The sequence below is a fragment of the Nothobranchius furzeri genome, chromosome 6, assembly GCF_043380555.1.
Source record: "Nothobranchius furzeri strain GRZ-AD chromosome 6, NfurGRZ-RIMD1, whole genome shotgun sequence".
Lineage (NCBI taxonomy): Eukaryota > Metazoa > Chordata > Actinopteri > Cyprinodontiformes > Nothobranchiidae > Nothobranchius > Nothobranchius furzeri.
In genome coordinates this window covers 66,498,139-66,519,649 of record NC_091746.1, presented here as the reverse complement: position 1 = coordinate 66,519,649, position 21,511 = coordinate 66,498,139, and the positions used below count along the sequence as shown (strand labels likewise).

At 41.9% G+C, this 21,511-nt stretch overlaps 3 protein-coding genes across 4 annotated transcripts in view; 2 read left to right on the top strand and 1 right to left on the bottom strand.

Annotated features, from left to right (window-relative positions):
* The window catches only part of fbp1b (fructose-1,6-bisphosphatase 1b), a 291,591-nt gene that overhangs the window by 63,179 nt on the left and 206,901 nt on the right, over positions 1–21,511 (top strand). The window lies entirely within an intron of this gene.
* On the bottom strand, positions 2,408–3,694 carry foxd1 (forkhead box D1). Its single transcript, XM_015943215.3, has one exon. It carries the CDS (start codon positions 3,554–3,556, stop codon positions 2,549–2,551), a length of 1,008 nt encoding a protein of 335 aa, XP_015798701.1. The 5' UTR covers positions 3,557–3,694; the 3' UTR covers positions 2,408–2,548.
* btf3 (basic transcription factor 3) lies at positions 8,249–17,368 on the top strand. Of its 2 annotated transcripts, none has more exons than XM_015943213.3 (6): positions 8,249–8,368; positions 10,703–10,771; positions 12,823–12,936; positions 13,017–13,218; positions 13,302–13,358; positions 16,920–17,368. In XM_015943213.3, the coding sequence occupies exons 2-6, from the start codon at positions 10,703–10,705 to the stop codon at positions 16,964–16,966; spliced, it is 489 nt and encodes a 162-aa protein (XP_015798699.1). In that variant the 5' UTR covers positions 8,249–8,368; the 3' UTR covers positions 16,967–17,368. The 2 variants fall into 2 exon arrangements, with proteins under 2 accessions (XP_015798699.1, XP_015798700.1); XM_015943214.3 differs by having other exon boundaries at positions 8,320–8,431.

Genomic DNA, 21,511 nt, shown 5'->3' with positions numbered 1-21,511 from the left:
GACTTATTTTATTTACCTAGGCTTTGTTTGATTCATGATCACACACACACACACACACACACACACACACACACACACACACACACACACACACAAACACACACACACAAACACACACACACAACCCCCCCTTCTCTCTCTCTCTCTCTCTCTCTGTCTCTCTCTCTCTCTCTACATATATATATATAGATATAGATATAGATATAGATATAGATATAGATAGATATAGATATATAGATATGTATATATATAAATATATATATACGTGTGTGTGTGTGTGTGTATATAGTCTGAATGCAGCTCTCGCCCCTCTCCTGATGACCTTTAACCCTGCAGGATAAACTGCTAACTGAGCTTCAGTCATGCTCAAGGAGGCTGATGTCCACATGATCCTGGTTTTGACCTTCAAGAGCTTCTGCTCAGAAACACTCGAGAGTTTGATTAGTTTAGCCTGGAATGGATTAGTGATTTTTAAAAAATTGTTTGATGTTTCAGATGACTTTTGTTCTGAATTAATGATAAATAAACTGAGCTGAATTAATATGAAGTCCCCAAAAACATTATTCATAACTAACTTTAAGTTTTGTTCCTTTTTTAATTTTATCTTCTTTTAGCTTCTGGTCGCCAATATAACACCCCAGAAAAAATGGTTATTTATTATCAGATTTTATAGTTAGGCATTAAATTATTTTACTAAATAATCCATTTAAAATACAATTAAGAAGCGCAAAAACACTTGAACCCTGTTATAAGCCCATATGCGCCTTTTATCAGCCAAACTGCGACTTTATTTAATTAGATCTTTTGAGGCAGATGCTGGTCAGCGATAAACAAATCATATATGTCCAAAGCATTATGTAATAAAATAACGTTAATACAATAATAATCCACATATTAGATATTTTGCTATCCGTTTGGTACCACTTCTGCATTATTTACTTCTCCTGTCATCTAATGATTTAATGCGAAGCCTCTTCAACCGCCTAACGCACACTAAACATTTCTAAAATAAAACGCACTGAAACTTTTATTATCAAACCTGCAATTAAACACAAATAAAACCTAAATAATTACGATAAATGCATTAAGATGTGACATTCATAAACGCGTTGATCACCAAACAAACACAAAATAAAATTATTGAAATAAAACGTTTTATTACAGTTTTCTCTCTCTCGCATCTTCGCCCGTATAGAGCGCACAACTGATCTGCTTCTCTGCTGCATCCTGTGTGTGTGTGTGTGTGTGTGTGTGTGTGTGTGTGTGTGTGTGTGTGTGTGTGTGTGTGTGTGTGTGTGTGTGTGTGTGTGTGTGTGTGTGTGTGTGTGTGTGTGTGTTACATCATCACGTAATAGCTGGCTCTAAGCGTTGCACCAATATAGCTATTCGCGCGCACGTTACTCGGCTGGGATGCAGCGGGCGCACACGTCCAGTCACGGAAGCATCCCGAGCCGCACAGAGAAAAGGCGACATGGAGTAAAGAGCTGATGAAAAATTTAGAGTTGGAGCTCTGGCACGTGCAATAGCAAACGCTGCAGCTGCGTTTAAACGTTTCATTTGGCGACTGCGCTTTTACGCAAAAATTTAAGAACGTATACATTAGTATTTCGTGTGCGTTTTGCCGCAGAAAATCGTCTATAAATTGTAAAGTATAACTGAGTCAAATTTTTAAATAAAGCTGAATACGTTCATTTAAGCATTCTGCTGATTTTTTCTAAAGGACGCGGCTTCAAACAGGAGCCCATAATAAAGTATCAGAATGTTTTTTTTTCAGCAGCAGCTTCCCCCTTCTTCCTCACCCGGTTCACACCCTCCTGCACCGCAATTACTAGGATGAGTGTGAGAGAGGTCATCCACACACGCAAACCCCGTGTGCGCATGTTCCAAACTGGCACGCGAGCGTGCAGCATCTGGACGCACACAGACCACAATTACAAAAATGTAACTAACTCATTTCCAAACAAATTCTCTTTTGTTTTTCTTTTTTTGCAAATTTATTCTTGTTGCAAAATAAACTGTGTAGAAATATCACAATTCAGTTAAACATTATTACCAAAAAAATGTACAATGTTTTATTATTTCAAATCAACACACACTGCATATATACTTATAAATGTTAGGTATGTCATCGCGCTCTTACTTTTCACACAAAGTTCAAACAAAAACCTCGTTGTGACGTAGAAAACAGGGATGTGTTTGACACGAGTCCTTTTTTTTAATCATGTGATCATTTATGTCCGTTAAGTCCTGAGAGGCCCTAAACAGTGACTGAAACGTGATGGAAAATACAAGAAATGTCTCTGATTCACACTGAAAACAGAAAAGAAAAATTATATATATATATATATATATATATATATATATATATATATATATATATATATATATATATAAACAGCATGAATATAGGCACAGGTAGTGTTTTCATGTCCATCATTCAGCTGCTATCAAACAAGCATACAAAAATAATCCTACCTTCAGTTCAGAGGGGCGTTTTTTGTTTGTTTTTGTTTTTGCTGCTGATTCTTTTTAACCGATCTAACGGGCGCTATGTGCCGCCCAGAATTCTGCTCGGAAAGTTTTCAACCGGGTGTAAAACGGCTTCGGGGCGCGCGCTTTGCGGCTGGCTTGGAAGTCCCAAAGAGGTCGGTAAGACCGGGACAACCGCCGGAGAAGTCCTGGAGGGGCTGAGAGAGCCTCCGATGATGCTTTCTATGGAGAAGGGGGACCGCTGCAGCGGAGAGGCGGACTTCTGCACCGGGGAGGCGGCCTGTGCGCTGACGGAGCCCAGGTTGGAGCCGAGCTGCGGGTAGAACCTGTTTCTGGGTAAGTCCGTGCTTGTGGGCATCAGAGGCGGTGATGGGATCATGGTTCCTGAATGCCTGGAGTGCTGCTGCTGCTGCTGCTGGAAGGCATAAAGCGCAGAGTGTGTGTGGTAGGACTGGATCTGGATGCCGTATCCAGCGCAGCCGTACGGCGCGTATCCGTACGCAGCAGCGGCGGCTGCGGATGGGAGGAAGGCGTTGTGCTCCCGCAGCAAGTCCTGCGTCTGCTGCCGCTTGAAGCGCTTCCTCCGCCGCAGAAAGCTCCCGTTATCAAACATATCAGCCGACTCGGGGTCCAAGGTCCAGTAGTTACCCTTCCCGGGGTTGCCCGGCTCCCGCGGGATCTTCACAAAGCAGTCATTGAGGGACAAGTTGTGTCTGATGGAGTTCTGCCAGGCGGGGAACTTCTCCCGGTAGTACGGGAAGCGGTTGCTGATGAAGTCGCAGATCTCGCTGAGAGTGAGCCTCTTCTTAGGGCTCTGCAGGATGGCCATGGTGATTAAGGCGATATAGGAGTAGGGAGGCTTCACCAGGGTGTTCTTGCCCGCCGGCTTGCTGTAGGAGGTGGAGGTGGAGCTGTCCAGGCACTGAGGAGGAGGATGAGGAGGAGAGCCGGTCAGGAGGATGCCGTCGTGCATCTGCTGGTCTCCATCCTCGCCCTCGCCGACCACGTCGATGTCGGTTTCTTCCGAAAGGATGGAGGAATCAGACATCCCTGAGCTCAGAGTCATGGCTCACCCGAGACCGTGCCCTCCGACGCCGGATGAGGAAGACGCACAATCTGCGTCAAAAACTCATAAATGAGGAAAGATCCGCTCGGGTTCTCAGTGTGTCCATATGTTTGAGTTTTCAGGGTTTTAGAAACCCCAGAAAGAGAACAGCGCGTGGGGGGAGACCTGCAAATAGGGTCAACCTGGATCTCACAGGGGGCGGGTCTTCTCTCTGGATTAATACCGCCGCCCTGATCACATGGCTCGGAGACGTCACACAGAGGAAAGACACAACAAAAAACATTTTTGAACACAACTGTTTCTTCTTTTTTTTCTTAAAAGAAAAGAAGAAAAAGTTTGGTGTGACCTCCATCCTTTCTGGTCTTTCACTGAATTACATCCCGCGTGAGTAATCTGAAGCTTTTACTACACCCAGTGGTTTACGAATAAACGTGTAATTTTGTAAAGAAAAAATACTTTACTCTATAATTCTGACACATTATCAGCATTTCTGCTTCTGATTTGCATAAATAAAAATCATAATATAAATAGTCCTAAATTATTTTGGAGATAATTGCCTTCATGTCAGGGAGTGGGTGCGCCACATCCGGGCAGTTTGGTTTGCGTGACCATGCGCGTCTCCAGATTATCCGCGAGCCATAATGGAAAAGAATCAGCTGTTAACTGGATTCAGTCACGGGTCACGCAGAAAGGCCTCTGCTGGAGCGGTGAGCTGCAGGACTGCTCAGTTTTACCGGCACACCTGATGTTTTATTAAATCTGTTTAGAGTTTGTTTTATCTAAATTACATTCATGGTGTTTGGAAAAAGATTATTTTCCTAACCCATGCCTGTTTAGGATTTCTTACAAATATTTAGAACTGATTAAGATCTTCAGTCAAAGTTATCAGGGGGAAAAAATCTAAATATGGTGCGAATTAAAATTCGATATGGAGTTGTTCTGCTTTTTAAAGAGCAAGTCACCCCCAAATAAACTTTTTTTTCTGATAAACTAAATAAACGAGTGTCTAATCGTGCTGCAGACACGTGTCGTCAATAATTTGGCACTTCAGTGCATCTTAGTTCAAATTTAAATATTCTGCCTAAAACTGGCAGTGTTGTGCCGTTGTCAGGTAAAAACTCTGCACTGTATTTTAATTTAAATCTGCCACCGCTATATTGGCTAAGAGGTATGCTATGATGTAAACTGGTACATTATGATGTCACAATGCTGTCGTGAGCCTGTGTGTGTATTTGTTAGAAGCTCCTCCTTCTAACAAATACACACACACACACACACACGACATTGTGACCTCATAATGTACCAGCTGACATCATGGTGTACTTCTTAGCTATAGCAATAGCAGATTAAATTTAAATGCAATGCAGAGTTTTTTCCTGACAACTGTGCAACAATGACAGTTTTAGGCAGAATATTTAAATTTGAACTAAGATGCACTAAAGTGCCAAATTATTGACTGCATGTGTGTCTACAACATGGTTAGACGCTCATTGATATAGTTTTATCAGCAAAAAAGAAGTGGATTTGGGGGTGACTTGCTCTTTAAGGATTATCTTTTAAGTCTATTTCAGACAGTTATTGGCCAAAGGCTAATAACAGGAATAAATAACAACCGCTTTTGCACTGAAATAAACACATCTATTTAAAAAAATATTACAAACGCTTCTGCTGAGTTTCTTTGTGCCTTTTAAGTGGACAGTAGAACCCTGAATAAGTGGCTCAGAGGTCTCCTCCTCCACACCGCCATCTAGTGGTGAAAATGTTTATCGTTAAACACGAATAAATCAAATAAATCCGATTTTATACAATAAAAATAAAGTACGAAAATGTTTTGAACAAGTTTTAAAATATAGTCACAATAAAATGATTAATGATTATTTTTTTATGAATTGTCTTCAATCTATTGGATCAAGGTGAGATTAGTGGACTCTGTCTTCTTTTATTAGAACACACATTTTTATTCAAGAATTAGGTGTTTAAATAAACCACCACTGCACATCTCCTTTTATTGGCTTATTGTATTTTAAATAAATGTTCAAATACTGTGCACCATAATGACCTGTGCTGAGTTTTCAGTGTTGTCAACCCATAACTAAATGGATCAAGTTTGGCTGTTTTCTAACCTCCTGGTCAGATTTCTCTAACCATGTCTGATGAGATCTGTGCGGAAAACACATGAAGATACAGTTCCTATCCTGTAGTTGTGTAAACATGAGATCACTGGGAGAGGGGGCGTGGCCTAACAGATAACAGACAGAACATCTCATTTCTTTAAATCTAAACAGACACCTTTCAGAGCCTGCAGGTGCACAAACAGGAGTGTGTGGAAGTGGAACCAGCGTCGTTCTGGTTCACTGGAATTTATTATAATTATGCCCCAAAGGAGACTGAGATGAGATCGTCTCTCCTCTGGACATGTCCAAACATGACCCCGTTAGGCTTCTCTCTCTGTCCCTCTGAGGGACTCATTCCTTGTCCCGTCCATCATTTCTTAAAGAGAATCTGAACATCTTGAGCACTACAACCTCCAGTTCTGCAGTATAAGGTACACCTGTGCACTACTCATGATGTCAGATCAGCATCTTGATGTGGCACACCTGTGAGGTGGGATGGATTATCTCAGCAAATCAGAAGTGCTCACTATCACACATTTAGACTGATTTGTGAACAATGTTTGAGAGAAATGGTAATATTGTGTATCTGGAATGAATTTTAGATCTTTAAGTCCATCTCATGAAAAAATGGAGCAGAAACAAAGGTGTTGCGTTAATATTTTTGTTGAGTGTATACAGTATGTATATATATCCATCCATCCATTTTCTGAACCTGCTTTGTCCACGCAGGGTTGCGGGGGGGCTGGTGCCTGTCTCCAGCGGTCAACGGGCAATCAGGCGGGGTACACCCTCGACAGAGAGCCAGTCCATCGCAGGGCAACACAGAGACACACAGGACAAATAATCATGCACACACACACACTCACACCTAAGGATAAATTTGGACAGACCAATTAACCTAACAGTCATGTTTTTGGACTGTGGGAGGAAGCTGGAGTACCCGGAGAGAACCCACGCATGCACAGGGAGAACATGCAAACTCCATGCAGAAAGATCCCAGGCCAGGAATCGAACCCAGGACCTTCTTGCTGCAAGGCAACAGCTCTAACCACTGTGCAGCCTTATATATATATATATATATATATATATATATATATATATATATATATAATTATCATTATTGCTTATCAATAATAATAATTATATATATATATATATATATATATATATATATATATATATATATATATATATATATATATATATATATAATTATCATTATTGCTTATCAATAATAATAATAACATATACCGCTCAGGAGGTAGAGTAGAACCCTCTCCCACCAGAGAATGCTGCTGTTGTGTCCTTGGGCAAGGCACTGCCTTGCCTGCAGGTGGTGTTTGGAGGGAGCGGTGGCGGCAGTGTTCGGCAGCCTCGTCTCTGCCAGTGTGCCCCAGGGCAGCTGTGGCCACTGGTCAAGAGGCAGCAGATGTTACAGTTACAACATTTTTCAGTTACACAGACATGTTATGTACAAAATTACAGAAGGGAATCCGTCTCAAGGGCTCTCAGGCTGGTTTTAAATGTATTCAAGGATATAAACTCGGTTAATTTCCAGTTTTCCTGCAGCCTGTTCCATGCAGAAGGAGCAGAGTAAACGAAAGGCATTTTGCCCAGTTCGGTACAAGCAAATGGAACGCAAAGTGGGATTAAGTTACAGAGGTGGGTAGCAATTCAAGCATGGTCTTATAAATGAAAGTGTACCAATGTCCCAACCTCCTCGGGGACAAAGAAGGCCATCCTACTCAAGAATACAATTCACAATGATGAGTCAGTGGTCTGCAGTTAGTAATAAACCTCAGCAAGGCATGACAAACCACAAGAAGCTTACCTAGACACTGTACTGAGACATCAAAAGGTCTCCATAATCCAGAAAAGACAAGTATTGCATACTAGTTGTTTATTGTTTGTTTTTTTGCCTCAAAAGAAAAACAGTTTGTCAATAAAAGAAACAGGCTGAGTTTGAGTTCCTTCACAAAATTACATGGTGCTTAAAGGAGAGGGAGTCATTGAGTCAGACACCAAGGTATTTGTATGTGTGAACCACCTCTTTATTTCCCTCATGAGTGGTCGCTGAGGGCATACTTAGAGGTCTTTTTTAGAGTTTGAAAACAACATTAGCTTAGTCTTGTCAGCACTGCAGACCAATTTTAACTACAGAAATGTTTGATGGACATCTTGTGTGAACGAGTGAATGACTGATTTAGTTGTGAAGCACCTTGGGGGTTCTCTCTCTCTCTCTCTCTCTCTCTCTCTCTCTCTCTCTCTCTCTCTCTCTCTCTCTCTCTCTCTCTCTCTCACACACACACACACACACACTTGAAATTGGCATTACTTCCTTCCTTGAGCGACTTAACATGAGTGAAAGGGAACCAAAGTTTAAACATTTATTAAAGATCCCCAGAATTATATCATCATCATCATCATCATCATTTTAAATGATTAATATGGAGTCGGATGTCACAATGCATACATGAATGAATTATGATCAAAACTTTTGCACAGCAACGTGAACCCAAAATGAACAGGCAATGTTAATTAAAACGTCCCAGAGTGCTGAGGGAAGCGACCTGCGACACTAAAATAAGGGCAGAAAAAAGAAACCATTCACTCCACAGGCACCTCTGTCCTGACGTCACGTCCTGCTTCCTCTCTCGCTTCCATCTTGCTCCCGCATGTGTCTGCTGTTAGTTTACAGGTCAGTGTGGAGCTTTAAATACCTTGTTCTCTGCTCTGTTATCCCCCGGTCCGACGTCAGAAGGTAAACGGAAGCCTTTGCCGACTCGGCGGCTGAAACGGGCCGTGGTTTGATGCTAACGCTGCTGGTGGACCTGTGTGGCGGTGTGACAGGCCGAGCGGCTCTCTCACTGTCTCCGTTAGCCTCGAAGCTAACCAAAGTTCTCGTGCGAAAGCTTAACCACACCTCGTTTTCGTTGGATGGAGCTCCGCTAGAGTCGCTCTAATGTTAGCTGGTTTTCTCGCTAGCGTGTTTTATTCAGCCTACAACAGATGAATGCCGTTTTTCAGGACGCGCACACTGCCAGATAACAATGAAAACATGGCAGGAAGTCAGTCGCGTTCATTAGCTCCTAACCGCTAACAGATGTTTGAAGTAGCTGCTGATGTTTTGGTTGAGCTTTGCTGCTTGTTTGTGTTTATCTGGGTCGCTCTTCACTTTGAAAACGATCTCGACTCCTCGTTACCACACCCACACATAACGTGCTGCTCTGCTGTGTGTGTGTGTCTGTGTGTCTGTCTGTCTGTCCTGGCTCTTATCTAACCCAGCTTTGAGGAATGTTGAATCTTCTGACACTTAAGGAAAGTTTTTTTCAAAGGAAGTAACATAAAGAAATTGTCATTAATGACTGATGGAGAGATTTGGTTAAAGCTTTCTTAATTATGTATGTGGTGGAATTTGAGTGTATTAGGACAAAGTATTATTATTAATAATAATTATAGACTTCTGAAGTCTGATTATTCCATCTTTAGTGGCATCACACGTTGTCTTTTTCCAGGTACATGGAACCTTTACCCATTAATACAAATTTATGTAACATAATATGTTCGGCATTAGTTTTAATTATCATTTTGTGTTCTTTGTTTGTAATATTAAACTTTTGGATAAAATTATTGAGAAAATTTGTGCAATTTAAAAAATTTCTGATAGTTAAACTTTGCCTAAAATTTCTACAGGTGGTAAATTTTACCAGAGTTTAGAGAGACACTTGTCATGTGTTTATTTCCCCTTGTCTTGAAAGTTTGGACGCCCCTGCTAGAGTGGCACTGAGACCTTATGTTTCTTATTTCTTAATAATTAACAGAATGGTTCATATGAAAACTAATGCCAAACATATGATGTTACATAAATATTTATTAATGGGTAAAGGTTTGTGTTCTAAAATAAAATGTTTTATTTTATTTTAATTACCTTAAAAGACTCAAAGTCTCTTTTTACACTTTATATTTATTTAATCAGGATCGTTGTCAAGTCGACGCCAGAAACAATGAAACACAACTTGAATATCAGATGAACAACAAGGCTTTATTCAACCGGCATTCATACAAGTTATCAATCATGAACGAAACATTTCTCTTACCGTTGCTTATGGGTGGAGAGCTGAACACCCCAGTTAGAAAATGTAATCCATGAACCTCGTCAGGTAGAATCCAACAAGCAGCTCTAACAGCTCTGAGCTCTGCTCTGCTCCTTATACATTCCCTGATGTGCGTGCAAAGCTGCACACCTCCACCAGGATTACCTTGATTACATCCTCATGATCACATTATGTTCGGCTCTACCATGATTATCCTCATGATAAGTGTGATTGACAAACAGTAGTGATCAATAACTTGTATAAAGCAATTATACAACAGATGACAAGTTCATTTTTATTACAGTTTGATATACCTGAAAATAGACAATGTGTGAAGCCAATAATATTTAGCATAATATACTCAAATTCCACATAATATACTCAAATTCCACAATACTCATGAGAAAGAATACTTAGTTTTTAAACAAAGCTCTCCATCAAACAATTGTCAGTTATTAAGAAATAATAAAGATATATACGGTCTGTCTTTAGCTCCTAAATCCAAAACAATCTGGTTAAAAATAATAAACTAACAAAAGCAACCTAAGAAGGTACTCTGCTGTAAATTAGACAAAGGCAGCAAAGTAAAATATTTATTGTCTTTTAGTCAAACCAATAAAATAGGTAAATAAGTATTTTTAATTGCTAACATCACATGTGTATTCTCAAAAGTTCTATGTAGCCACTGAAGTGTGGCAGTTTTTATTCCACCCTGCCATTGTGATTATTTCTCAGTGAGATTTTATCATCTTAAACTCTAGGAATATCACTATTATTATTATTATTATTTGAGGAGTTTACGTGACTTCATGGCTTTTTTGCTGCTGGTTCTGCATTATGCTGCAATTTTAAGTCTCAATTTGATTTACAAATCTTTGTCTTTCATTTAAATTGCAAATCTTTATGAAAACTGAAGTTTTTTCTTCTTTTTTTTGCAGATGAAAGAAACAATTATGAATCAAGAAAAACTTGCTAAACTACAAGCGCAAGTTCGCATCGGTGGAAAGGTAATCAGTGATACAAATACAACTGATGGCACATTTAACATGTGGATCAACTCCCGTTAACCACTTGGTTAGAATTGTCGGAGCAGGCAAACAACTAAAACATGCATGATATCGGCCATCGAGGACCAGCGTTCCCAACACCTGCATTAAAGTTTTGAGTGCAAAATTTTGGCCAATTTGCACAATGTGAACCAAAAGGTGGTTTTAGCCGAGGCTACACTAGGGCCGGCCGATATAGAAAACAAGTATATCGATAAAGATTTTATCGATAATTATTGAAAAATATTTTAAAAATTGTAGTAAAAATATTTTACGTGCAGCCCTGGCCATTTTATTTTTGGTATTTTTCCTCTTCCTCTTCTTGCTGAGACATCTTGCTGCCTCATGCTCTGTTTTGGCTTGAGAAGGGGAGGTCCTGGTGACGTAGCGTGCCCGAGTCTGTGGTTTGGATTGGTTAGAAGTAGGTAGTGAGTCTACAGTTGTGGCCAAAAGTTTTGAGAATGACACAAATATGGGAAACTGGAAAAGTTGCTGCTGTTGCTGTCATTAATGGATCTGCTGAGATCAATTCAGTAATCCTATAGTTAACTCGGGTGAGAATGTTGACGAGCACAAGACTGGAGATCATTATGTCAGGCTGATTGGGTTAGAATGGCAGACTTGACATGTTAAAAGGAGGAGGGTGATGCTTGAAATCATTGTTCTTCCATTGTTAACCATGGTGTCCTGCAAAGAAACGTGTGCAGCCATCATTTTGTTGCATAAAAATGGCTTCACAGGCAAGGATATTGTGGCTACTAAGATTGCACCTAAATCAACAATTTATAGGATCTTCAAGAACTCAAAGAAAGGTTTAATTCTTGTTAAGAAGGCTTCAGGGCATCCAAGAAAGTCCAGCAAGCACCAGGATCGTCTCCCAATGAGGATTCAGCTGCGGGATCGGAGTGCCACCAGTGCAGAGCTTGCTCAGGAATGGTAGCAGGCAGATGTGAGCGCATCTGCATGCACAGTGGGGGGAAGACTTTTGGAGGATGGCCTGGTGTCAAGGAGGGGAGCAAAGAAGCCCCCCCCCCCAAAAAAAAGCCATCAGGGACAGATTGATCTTCTGCAGAAAGTATGGCGATTGGACTGCTGAGAACTAGGGCAAAGCCATGTTCTCGGATGATACCCCTTTCCAATTGTTTGGGGCATCTGGCAAAAGGCTTGTTCGGAGAAGAAAAGGTGAGCGCTACCATCCGTCCTGTGTCATGCCAACAGTAAACCATCCTGAGACCATTCATGTGTGGGGTTGCTTCTCATCCAAGGGAGTGGGTTCACTCACAATTTTGCCCCTAAACAGTCTAATGAACAAAGATTAGTACCAAAACACCCTCCAACAGCAACTTCTTCCAACAATCCAACAACAGCTTGATGAAGAGTAATGCATTTTCCAGCCCGATGGAGCACCGTGCCATAAGGCAAAAGTGATAACTCTTGTGGCTCGGGGACAAAAACGTTGAAATTTTGGGTCTGTGGCCTGGAAACTCCCCAGATCTTAATCCCATTGAGAACTATTGGTCAATCCTCAAGAGGCAGGTGGACAAACAAAAACCCACTAATTCTGACAAACTCCAAGAGGTGTTTATGAAAGGATGGGTTGGTTGCTGTCAGTCAGGATTTGGCCCAGTCGAATTGCAGAGGTCCTGATAAAGAAGGGCCAACACTGCAAATACTGAATCTTTGTATACATGTCATGTAATTGTTGATAAAAGCCTTTGAATCGTGTGAAGTTCTTGTAATCATATTTCAGTACATCACAGAAACAACTGAAACCAAGATCTAAAAGCAGTTTAGCAGCAAACTTTGTGAAAACTAATGTTTGTCTCAATCTCAAAACTTTTGGCCACGACTTTAGTATGCTGCTACCTGATTAATCCAAGTTTTATCGACCCGTTTGTTTTTCTATCGCACCACATGTCTATCGATGGATATATCGAACTATTATTGTCCAGCCCTAGGCTACACTGTTGAAGATCTGCAGGTTTATGTGTGTGTGTTTAACTGTTTCACAGGGGAGCGCTCGCAGAAAGAAGAAGGTTGTGCACAGAACGGCGACTGCAGATGACAAAAAGCTTCAGTTTTCCTTAAAGAAACTTGGTGTAAACAACATCTCTGGTATTGAAGAGGTGGGCTCCGTAGACCCGTCCTGTTGGTGAATCTGTCTGGTATTTTCTCACTAACATCTGAAGAGCTGGTCCTGTTTCAGGTTAACATGTTCACAAATCAAGGAACAGTCATCCATTTCAACAATCCCAAAGTGCAGGCCTCCCTCGCTGCCAACACCTTCACCATCACCGGTCATGCTGAGACCAAGCAGCTGACGGAGATGCTGCCCGGCATCCTGAACCAGCTGGGAGCCGACAGCCTGACGAGCCTGAGGAGACTCGCCGAGGCTCTCCCTAAACAGGGTTTGTTACAGAAACTAGTTTATTTTAGCCACTTTTCTGTTTTTGTCTTTCCCATTGGTGATGCTTCATCTTTGCTCTTGCAGCTGCAGATGGAAAAGCGCAGATTGCTGCAGTGGAAGAGGAAGACGATGATGTTCCAGGTGATTTATTTTATGTTTAAAGGTGTCCTTCAGTTTGACATGAAACATCACATTTCCTAAAGCTAATCTAAACTGTCATCTTAACTAGAGATCACTGATGAGATTTATTTAATCGGTCCCGATATTAGAGAAAGTTCTTGAGTGGGTGTCGTGACAACGGGCCAGATGCTTAGGGGTGGATCAGTTCAGTCTAATAGGGATCCCTTTTGGGTCGTCTCATGGGTCCTTGGAAGAACGAAAAAATGTATGTGAGTAGAGCCCTCTTCAGACAGGCCATAAAAAACGGAGATGTTCCGGACTCTATCCATAAGACCTTTGTGTCTGAATACAGACATCTGGATAACGTGTTCCGGAATTTTACCGGACGAAGCCCCTAGTAACAGGTCCGGACTTGTTACGGACAGGGTGGCTGCTTCAGACTGGTGAGGTAGAGTTCCAGACCGGGGGACGCTGTGCGCACCTAGATAGCTCGCTGCTGTAGCATGTGGCGTACCACGGCAGCTCGCCTACTACGTTACCACCTAGACGCTCGACAGAGCGCTTCACACCGCTTCAGTGATTCCTTTAACCATTGAGCTTCATCATCCAGGTCTCTTATGCGTCTACGTGTGCGCAGAATTATGCTTGAGCGCCTCATGATTTTTATCTTGAGAGGCGCTATAGAAATGATATTTTCTTCTTCTTCTAAACATGAGTCCGATTCTCTCTCCCCCCACCACCCCCCCGCCGCCGTCTGACATCTGGAACTTTTCCCTACTGTGTGAACGCAGCCGAAAGGACAAGTTCCGGTACAAAAGTGGTGTGTTTGAAAACACAGTTCCGGTTAAAAACCGGATTGAATTGTCCACAAATGTTCCAGAATGTCTATCTGAAAAGGGCTTTTAAGACTGCTCAATTAATCGAGTTTTAATCACAATTATGATCTGGTTTTGAACAACGGGCCGATTACTGGCTCCTCCCTCGTGGTTTGTTCCAAGTTGCAAATCGAGCGCACCCCCGAACAGCGTCGTCAACTTAACGATTTTGTCGCTATTTCTAACAACTTTTCAGATTCCCTTTGAATGTTTATCCTAAAAGCAGCGCTCCTCAGATTGCTGTGAAAGCAGGGAGGGGGTGGCACAAAGTGCTTGGGACGATTATTACATTAACAAATGGGATCTGTAGATATTGGTGGGGACGAGTCTGTAAACAAAGAGAAAAGACAAAGTGCTACAGAAAGCTGAGGAGTTGAGTGAAATCAGGACAGACGCCCAGATTTGGACACATTTGAACTACAATGACATTCAAAAGGCAGAGTGGAATATGCAAAGGGAAAATCCATCCAGCAGACTCTAAAAATTCAAAGTTAATGTTTTACTCGCAGATTTTGTTTGTCATTTAAAATGTGTTTTTGTTGCTCTCTGCTTCATGTTGTACAAAATAAGTTTCTCACGCTGATAAACAATAACAACATTTCGTGTTCCTACGCTCTCCTACTGCACCGCTGGACAGGACTGAATAATTATGCAGCAGGTTGTGGAAGTTCGCCACAACATAGATATTTATGTTTATTCATTTTATATTCTGTCTTTTCTCATTTATTTATTTTTTCCTCTGTGCCCTTTGCAATTTTATGAGTGAATAAATATATAAATAAAATCAGCATTAATTAAAAAATGCTCTTAAATAATTGAGATCTCAGTTTCAGGCAAAATAATTGTGATTATCATTTTTGCCATAATCGAGCAGCCCTAAATGCGAGTCAGTGGAGCTAAAAGCTTTGCTTTACGCCCTCAGTCACTCATATGTTGTACTTCAATGTAAATAAAAATGAATGATGTGTGTTTCGACCATGCCAGTCACGTACTTTGAGATTTATCAGCTTGTAAAAGTTAAATTAGCATGACTACAAATCAGATGTCGGTACGATGCATATATGACATCACCACACAATCTCCTCTGCCCTAGCGTAGCTGCTGCTTACCACATAGCGAGATTTATGGTTTTTTATTTTCTCGCGAAGGAAGGATTCGAAGTTTGCTGAACTTCCAGCCATTTTTCCTGCTTTTCTCTTTGTCTGGTTCGATGACAGCACTTTGGTGATGCACATTTGTAGTCCTGGATGAACTTTCATACAAAACCTAAAATAACTGTTGCCCCCGTTTGAAAATAAGCGCTTTCATATGTGAAATCCTCACAAAATCGCATTACAAACGGGATTAGAAAATAGCGTTTTTAATCCAGTAGACTTGGATTCATTTTTTCCTTCTTCCAGCGACCCATGGTCCGGAAATAAATGGGTGTGACTTAAGCAGAGTTTATGCTTCTGTTTGTGGTACAGGGACACGCAACGCCATTGTCTGTCATTGCGAGGGCTCTTCAGCAGGCTCGCAAGGATTAACGCAAGCTTGTGATTGGTCAGGATGCCACTTGCTTTAACAGCACTCCCATTGCGAACTCAACAAAATAAAGAGCCGACGATCTAGTGGCAGACATGGAGTGGCTTGAAGAAAACGTTGCGGACAAACTCTAGAAGTGAACGTTTTACTCACGCGTGACAGGAGGATGAAGTTGCGTGGATGGTAAAGATGGGAAACCTGGGTTAAGAGGTGGCGAGCACATGAAGAGATGGAGGAGGATGAGGGACATATTTGTCCGTGTTAAAAAGTCTCTGACGTTCAAAGAACACAATAGAAATGCTTCTTAGACCGGGCACAGAAAAGCGCCACGCCCTCTGTTGTCCCAGCTGGGATTTGCTTTGCAACACTCCCCAGGTGACGGAGAAGTCAGAAGGAAAGCGTCTCCATCGATCCGTGTGCGTCTGTCCCTTGTGGAGCTGACACAGAAGCATAAACTTGGCTTTAGGCTCTATTCCATGCCGTGAGCTACGAGGAACGTCACGCACTAGTGATGCCGCACAGAGGCTCTCATCGATTTCCAGCCTTATTTGGTCATTTCCTTAATTTCAGTTAAAACCCTAATCTATCAGTCACCGTTGATGATGATGCAACGTGGTTTGAATCTTGTGTTCACTGTTTATAAAAATGAGCTTTCAGTTTGCTTTCCTTTTTGTGGGAAAAAATGGACCAAACTCACAAGGTTATTGTTGGGAAAATGGCAGCTTTTCCTAGAATTCGTCTCCCTCCTGCTCGAGTCCTCGCTGACACAAACGATTAAGTGTGTTGGCGGCGTAGGGGTCAGAAGCCATCACCATCATGTTATTAGAGTTAGGGTTCCTTTTGTTCTCCCGCTGGAGGGAACATGCTGACTCAGATCTTTTGGAGTTGTTTCCACTTGAACTCCGACCCTCTGAGACGGGGTTTGGACAGGCAGATTTCTCACGTCAAAAAGTAGTCAAAGCCAACTTTTTGATGCAGTGATTTTCACAGCTGGTCTCGGTAATTGTGTGGGCCTTCGATGTCGATCCGTATGGGAGTGAGAGAGATGAGCAGAGTATCACATTTCAGATAAACACACTTGCTGAATCGTGCTCTGGCACCTCGGAGACCGTTTCACACACATGGATACGACTTTTCTTTCCCTCTCAATCAGCCTTACAACCCGGCCTTTTTGTCATTTCAGACCTGGTGGAGAATTTCGACGAAGCATCCAAGGATGAGGCCAACTAGAGGAAACGGAGATGTGAGGGCGTGACTGGACTGTGTGGGGCACAAAATGTTTTCCATTTGAAGAAGTGGAGAGTTTAGTTGAAACACCTGAGAAAATAAATAATACGACTTTTGGCGTCGAGCATCCCGTAATACATGAAACACCTGATGAAATTGTCTGCTTTTGGGGAGTCATCTTGTAGAATAGTACCCTGTAGATGAAATCTGAGGTTGCTGTATTTAAAGGTAAGGAGCAGCAAATGCTTGTTTTGCGCTGTGGTCTTCGTGTCCTGTTAAAGTGAGAGATTGTACGTAAAATGTGATGTTCAGCTGTACATCTGTTTCTTCTGTTACTGAATCTCAACTCCATGGCCTCCCTAAAACCACTGTGTCTGGAATAAACCTTTGCTACTGTCAAAAACAGTCCAAAGTACGTTCTTTTTCGGAAATTTTGTTTCCATTGAAGCTCCCATTTTTGAAGCTCGAAGTCTTCAATGTCTTAGCCTGATGGTTAACCTGTTTTTATCTTCATATTAAGTTCCTTGGTCTTTTTCTTGAAGCCTGAAACTTGTGACACATAAACTGATCACAGCAAATTCTAGTTGGAGATGGTCAAAGTAAACTTTATTGTCATCTGTATTATATCCAATACAGAGACGAAGTGACAAGGCTCTAGTTTCCTCAGTTTAAAATCGAAGCTAATAAATATAAAATAATGAGCCAATAAATTAAAAAAGGTTCAGATTTAAAAAGATTGTAAGGGATTTAATAACTGGAATAAAATTGACCATACAAAAATTGTCAGTAGCCCAAGTTGTTCATAAAGCAGCATAAATAAGTTGTTCATAAAGCAGCATGTCTTACGGGGCGGTGAAAGTGCAAAGAGATGGTTAACAGTTTTCATGGGAGTGTATACGGGGAAGAGGGATAACTGTTCATGAACTTAAGAGTCGGACTTGTGGGAAAAAACTTCCACAATCTGAAGGATCGAGCCCCAATACTGTGATAGCGTCTGCCGGATGGAAGGAGAGAAGAGTCCATGTGAGGGGTCACACGATGCCGGAGGCCTTACTGATGTAACGGTTGTGGAAGATGTAACGTGGGGAGATGTGTTCCATTGATCTTGGCAGCTGTTTTAACAATCTTGTAGTTTGCTGAGATCACCAAAGTGGCAGTTGCTGAACCACGTGAGAATACAGCTGGTCATGATGCTTTCTGTGGTGTCCCTGTAGAACGTAGTGAGGAAGGAGATTGTCCATCTCAAAAAGTGGAGTCGCTGCTGGGCTTTTTTGGTGATGGGGATGGTGTTCGTTTCGTGGACCAGGTGAGGTCATCTGAGATGTGAACTCTTAGGAACTTGATGCTTTTTACAGTCTCTATGGAACCACATGTGGCAAGGTGGAGAAACAAGGGCCCGGGCGGGATTCGATCCCCAGACTCCCGGGTGAGAGTCACGCGTGCTAACCAGTCAGCCAAAGGGACATCCCCTTGGCCAAGTAGCCAGGGTGCACGATCAATCAGGACACTGACAGGACGCTCACACTGTCACATCCTCCCCCCTCTTTCCACAAGCACGTCCTCGTGCTCCCGCGCAGGGTGCCACAAACTTCACATCCATGGACCTACTTGACAGTACTACATGGATTCTGCCACCAATGCCAAATGTGGCAAGGCGGAGAAACGAGGGCCTGGGCGGGATTCGATCCACAGACTCCCGGGTGAGAGTCGCGCACGCTAACCAGTCAGTCAACGTCCCCTTGGCCAAGTAGCCAGGGCGCATGATCAATCGGGAAACTGTGACAAGACGCTCACACTGCCACACACACATGCTAAGTGGAATGTGGGTGGAGTGGATCTTCCTGAAATCAATGATCATCTCCTTGGTTTTGTCCATATTCAGTGATAGGTTGTTTTTCTGCACCAGCTGCTGAACTTCATCTCTGCATGCTGACTCATCGTTGATGCTGATGAGTACAACCACGGTTGTGTCATCCACAAACTTGATGTGCTTAGAGCTGTGTAGGGCGGTGCAGTCATGTATCAGAAGAGTGAACAAAGGGGGCTGAGAACACACCCCTGAGGAGCTCGTGTGCTCAGCCTAATGGTGCTGGAGATGCTATTACCGATTCGGACGGACTGGGGCCTTTCGGACAGGAAATCTAGTCCCAGTTGCACAGAGAGGTACTCAGTCCCAACTAGTTGAGTCTGTCAGACAGTTTTGAGGGGGTAATGGTGTTGAATGCTGAACTAAAGTCTACAAACAGCATTCTGACGTAAGCATTCATTTTATCCAGGTGGGAGAGGGAAAGGTGAAGTGTAGTGGAAATAGTATCCTCGGTCGACCTGTTTGGCCGGTATGCAAACTGCGGTGGATCTAGTGAGCAAGGGAGGTTGCTCTTCACATGTGTCATGAAAAGTCTCTCAAAGCACTTCATGATGATGGAGGACTGGGCGATAGGACGGAAGTCATTCAAGCAGGATACTGAGGACTTCTTTGGCACCGGGATGATGGTTGTTGACTTGAAGCATGCTTGAACGCTCATCTGGCTCAGTGATGAATTAAAAATGTCAGTGAAGACATCAGCCAGCTGATCAGCACAGCCTCTCAGCACATGACCTGAGATGCTGGTCCAGCAGCCTCCTGTGGGTTGATCTTGCATTTGCACGCTTTACATGTCGGATGGTGCGAGAGAGGTGGGCTCCGGCTATTCTGAGAGCCAGTTTATCTCTAGACTGGAAAGCAGCATCTCTCACAGATGTGCATGTACTGTTGCAGTGAAACAAGGGCTTCTCATTGGCCCTCATGGTGATGTTCCTGGAGACCGTTACATCCTCTGTGCACTTACTGATATAGCAGGTCACAGATTCGGTTTACTCGTCCAAGTTTAGGAGGCCATTTACGGTGGTTGCTTCTCTAAACATGTTCCAATCTGTACACTGGAAGCAGTCCTCAAGTGCCGAGACAGCGCCACTCGGCCAGGCTGTGATGGTTTTTCTACCAGGTCTTGTGCATTTCAGTAGTGATGTGTATGTTGGCAGCAGCATCACAGTGGCATGATCGGACGATACAGATACAGGTTAAACTTGGAAAAGTTAGAATATGCTGCAAAAGTCCATTTATGTCAGTAATTCATCTTAGACTGAGAGACTATCTAAAGGTTCTGGAACGCTTCGCAGGTGTTTAGGATTCATTAGCTGATTAGAGTGCGACACTTTGAATCTAGAATATTGAACATTTTCACAATATTCTGACTGATACTTTGAATTAAAGCTGTAAGCCATAATCATCACAATTGTAACAAATAAAGGCTTGAAATTTTAGGATTTGCATGTAATGAGTATCTTAGATTCAGTTTCATCACTTTATGTTAAATTAATGACATAATTTAACTTTGGAACCATGTTCTAATTTTCCCAGTTTCGCCTGTAGAATCCAAATGGGTTCAAATCAAATCTGTATCTGCAGTTCGGAGCCGTTGGTGAATGCTGGAATCATCGCATCTCTACTTGAAATTTTAAATCCTAAATGAGTTTAGTTATTTGATTAAACAATAGCGTTTTTTATTCATCATGTAGCCCTGATTGGTAGAGTTTGTTAGCTGAGATAACAAATAAATCAATTTTTGCAGCGTATTGATAAACACATTAAACATTGTAAACAATTTTTTACTCATTTTGTTTAGTTGAAACCAAAAAGAGGATTATTAATTCACACAAATCCAGTTTTAGCTATTTTTATCTCTCGTCTCAGCTCACATTTGACCAGTAAATCCAGAGAAACTGACCCACAGATTTAAGGTGACTACTGAAAGTGTGTAGTTTCTCTGGCGACAGGGGGCAGTACAAACCTAAATCATTGCAAGCAAGCATTATTTTTGTGTTCAACTAAGACCTTACCAACAGACGGCCATTAAGGTAAAAAATCCTTGGGAGTGCAACCTCCAGCAAAATAAACAGAACATCAGATTTCCTTCCATCACTTGCAATGAGTGAAGAGGTAAACGTGTAAAAGAACAATGTTTATTAATGCTGAATGTTTTGTAACCATTTGTTACAAATGAGTAAATGCAGTCTGTCCTTACGGGCTTCAGTAGAAGGAAACATGGCATCCAATATGGTGTCGCCCGGAGACCCACTTCCATGCATTTTAGACCCGATTTCTATGGTTATATGTTATGAAACCGCCAATATTTTTCAATAACTGGGCTATCTTTTAATTCATTTACTACGTTTCAATTTTGTATAGACTGAAAATTACACACTGAATTTTTGAATGTCTGTTTCTATAAAGTGCAGTTTACAATATGTTATATACACACACTTATGGTTCTGAGATTATTACAATCACTGTCACATGATGAATAATTACACATCACACAAACAGAAACAAGATGGAAAAAATATTGGTCGTTAATATCGGCCCAGTTTTATTTATCGGATCATTTCTGGAACTGTAAAACAATGACTAACGTCGTCAACCGATGCCAATACCGATTTATTGTGCATCTCTAATTTTTGTTGATGTTTGACTAAGCCACACCGTTCTTTTTTCTCACCACTAATCAA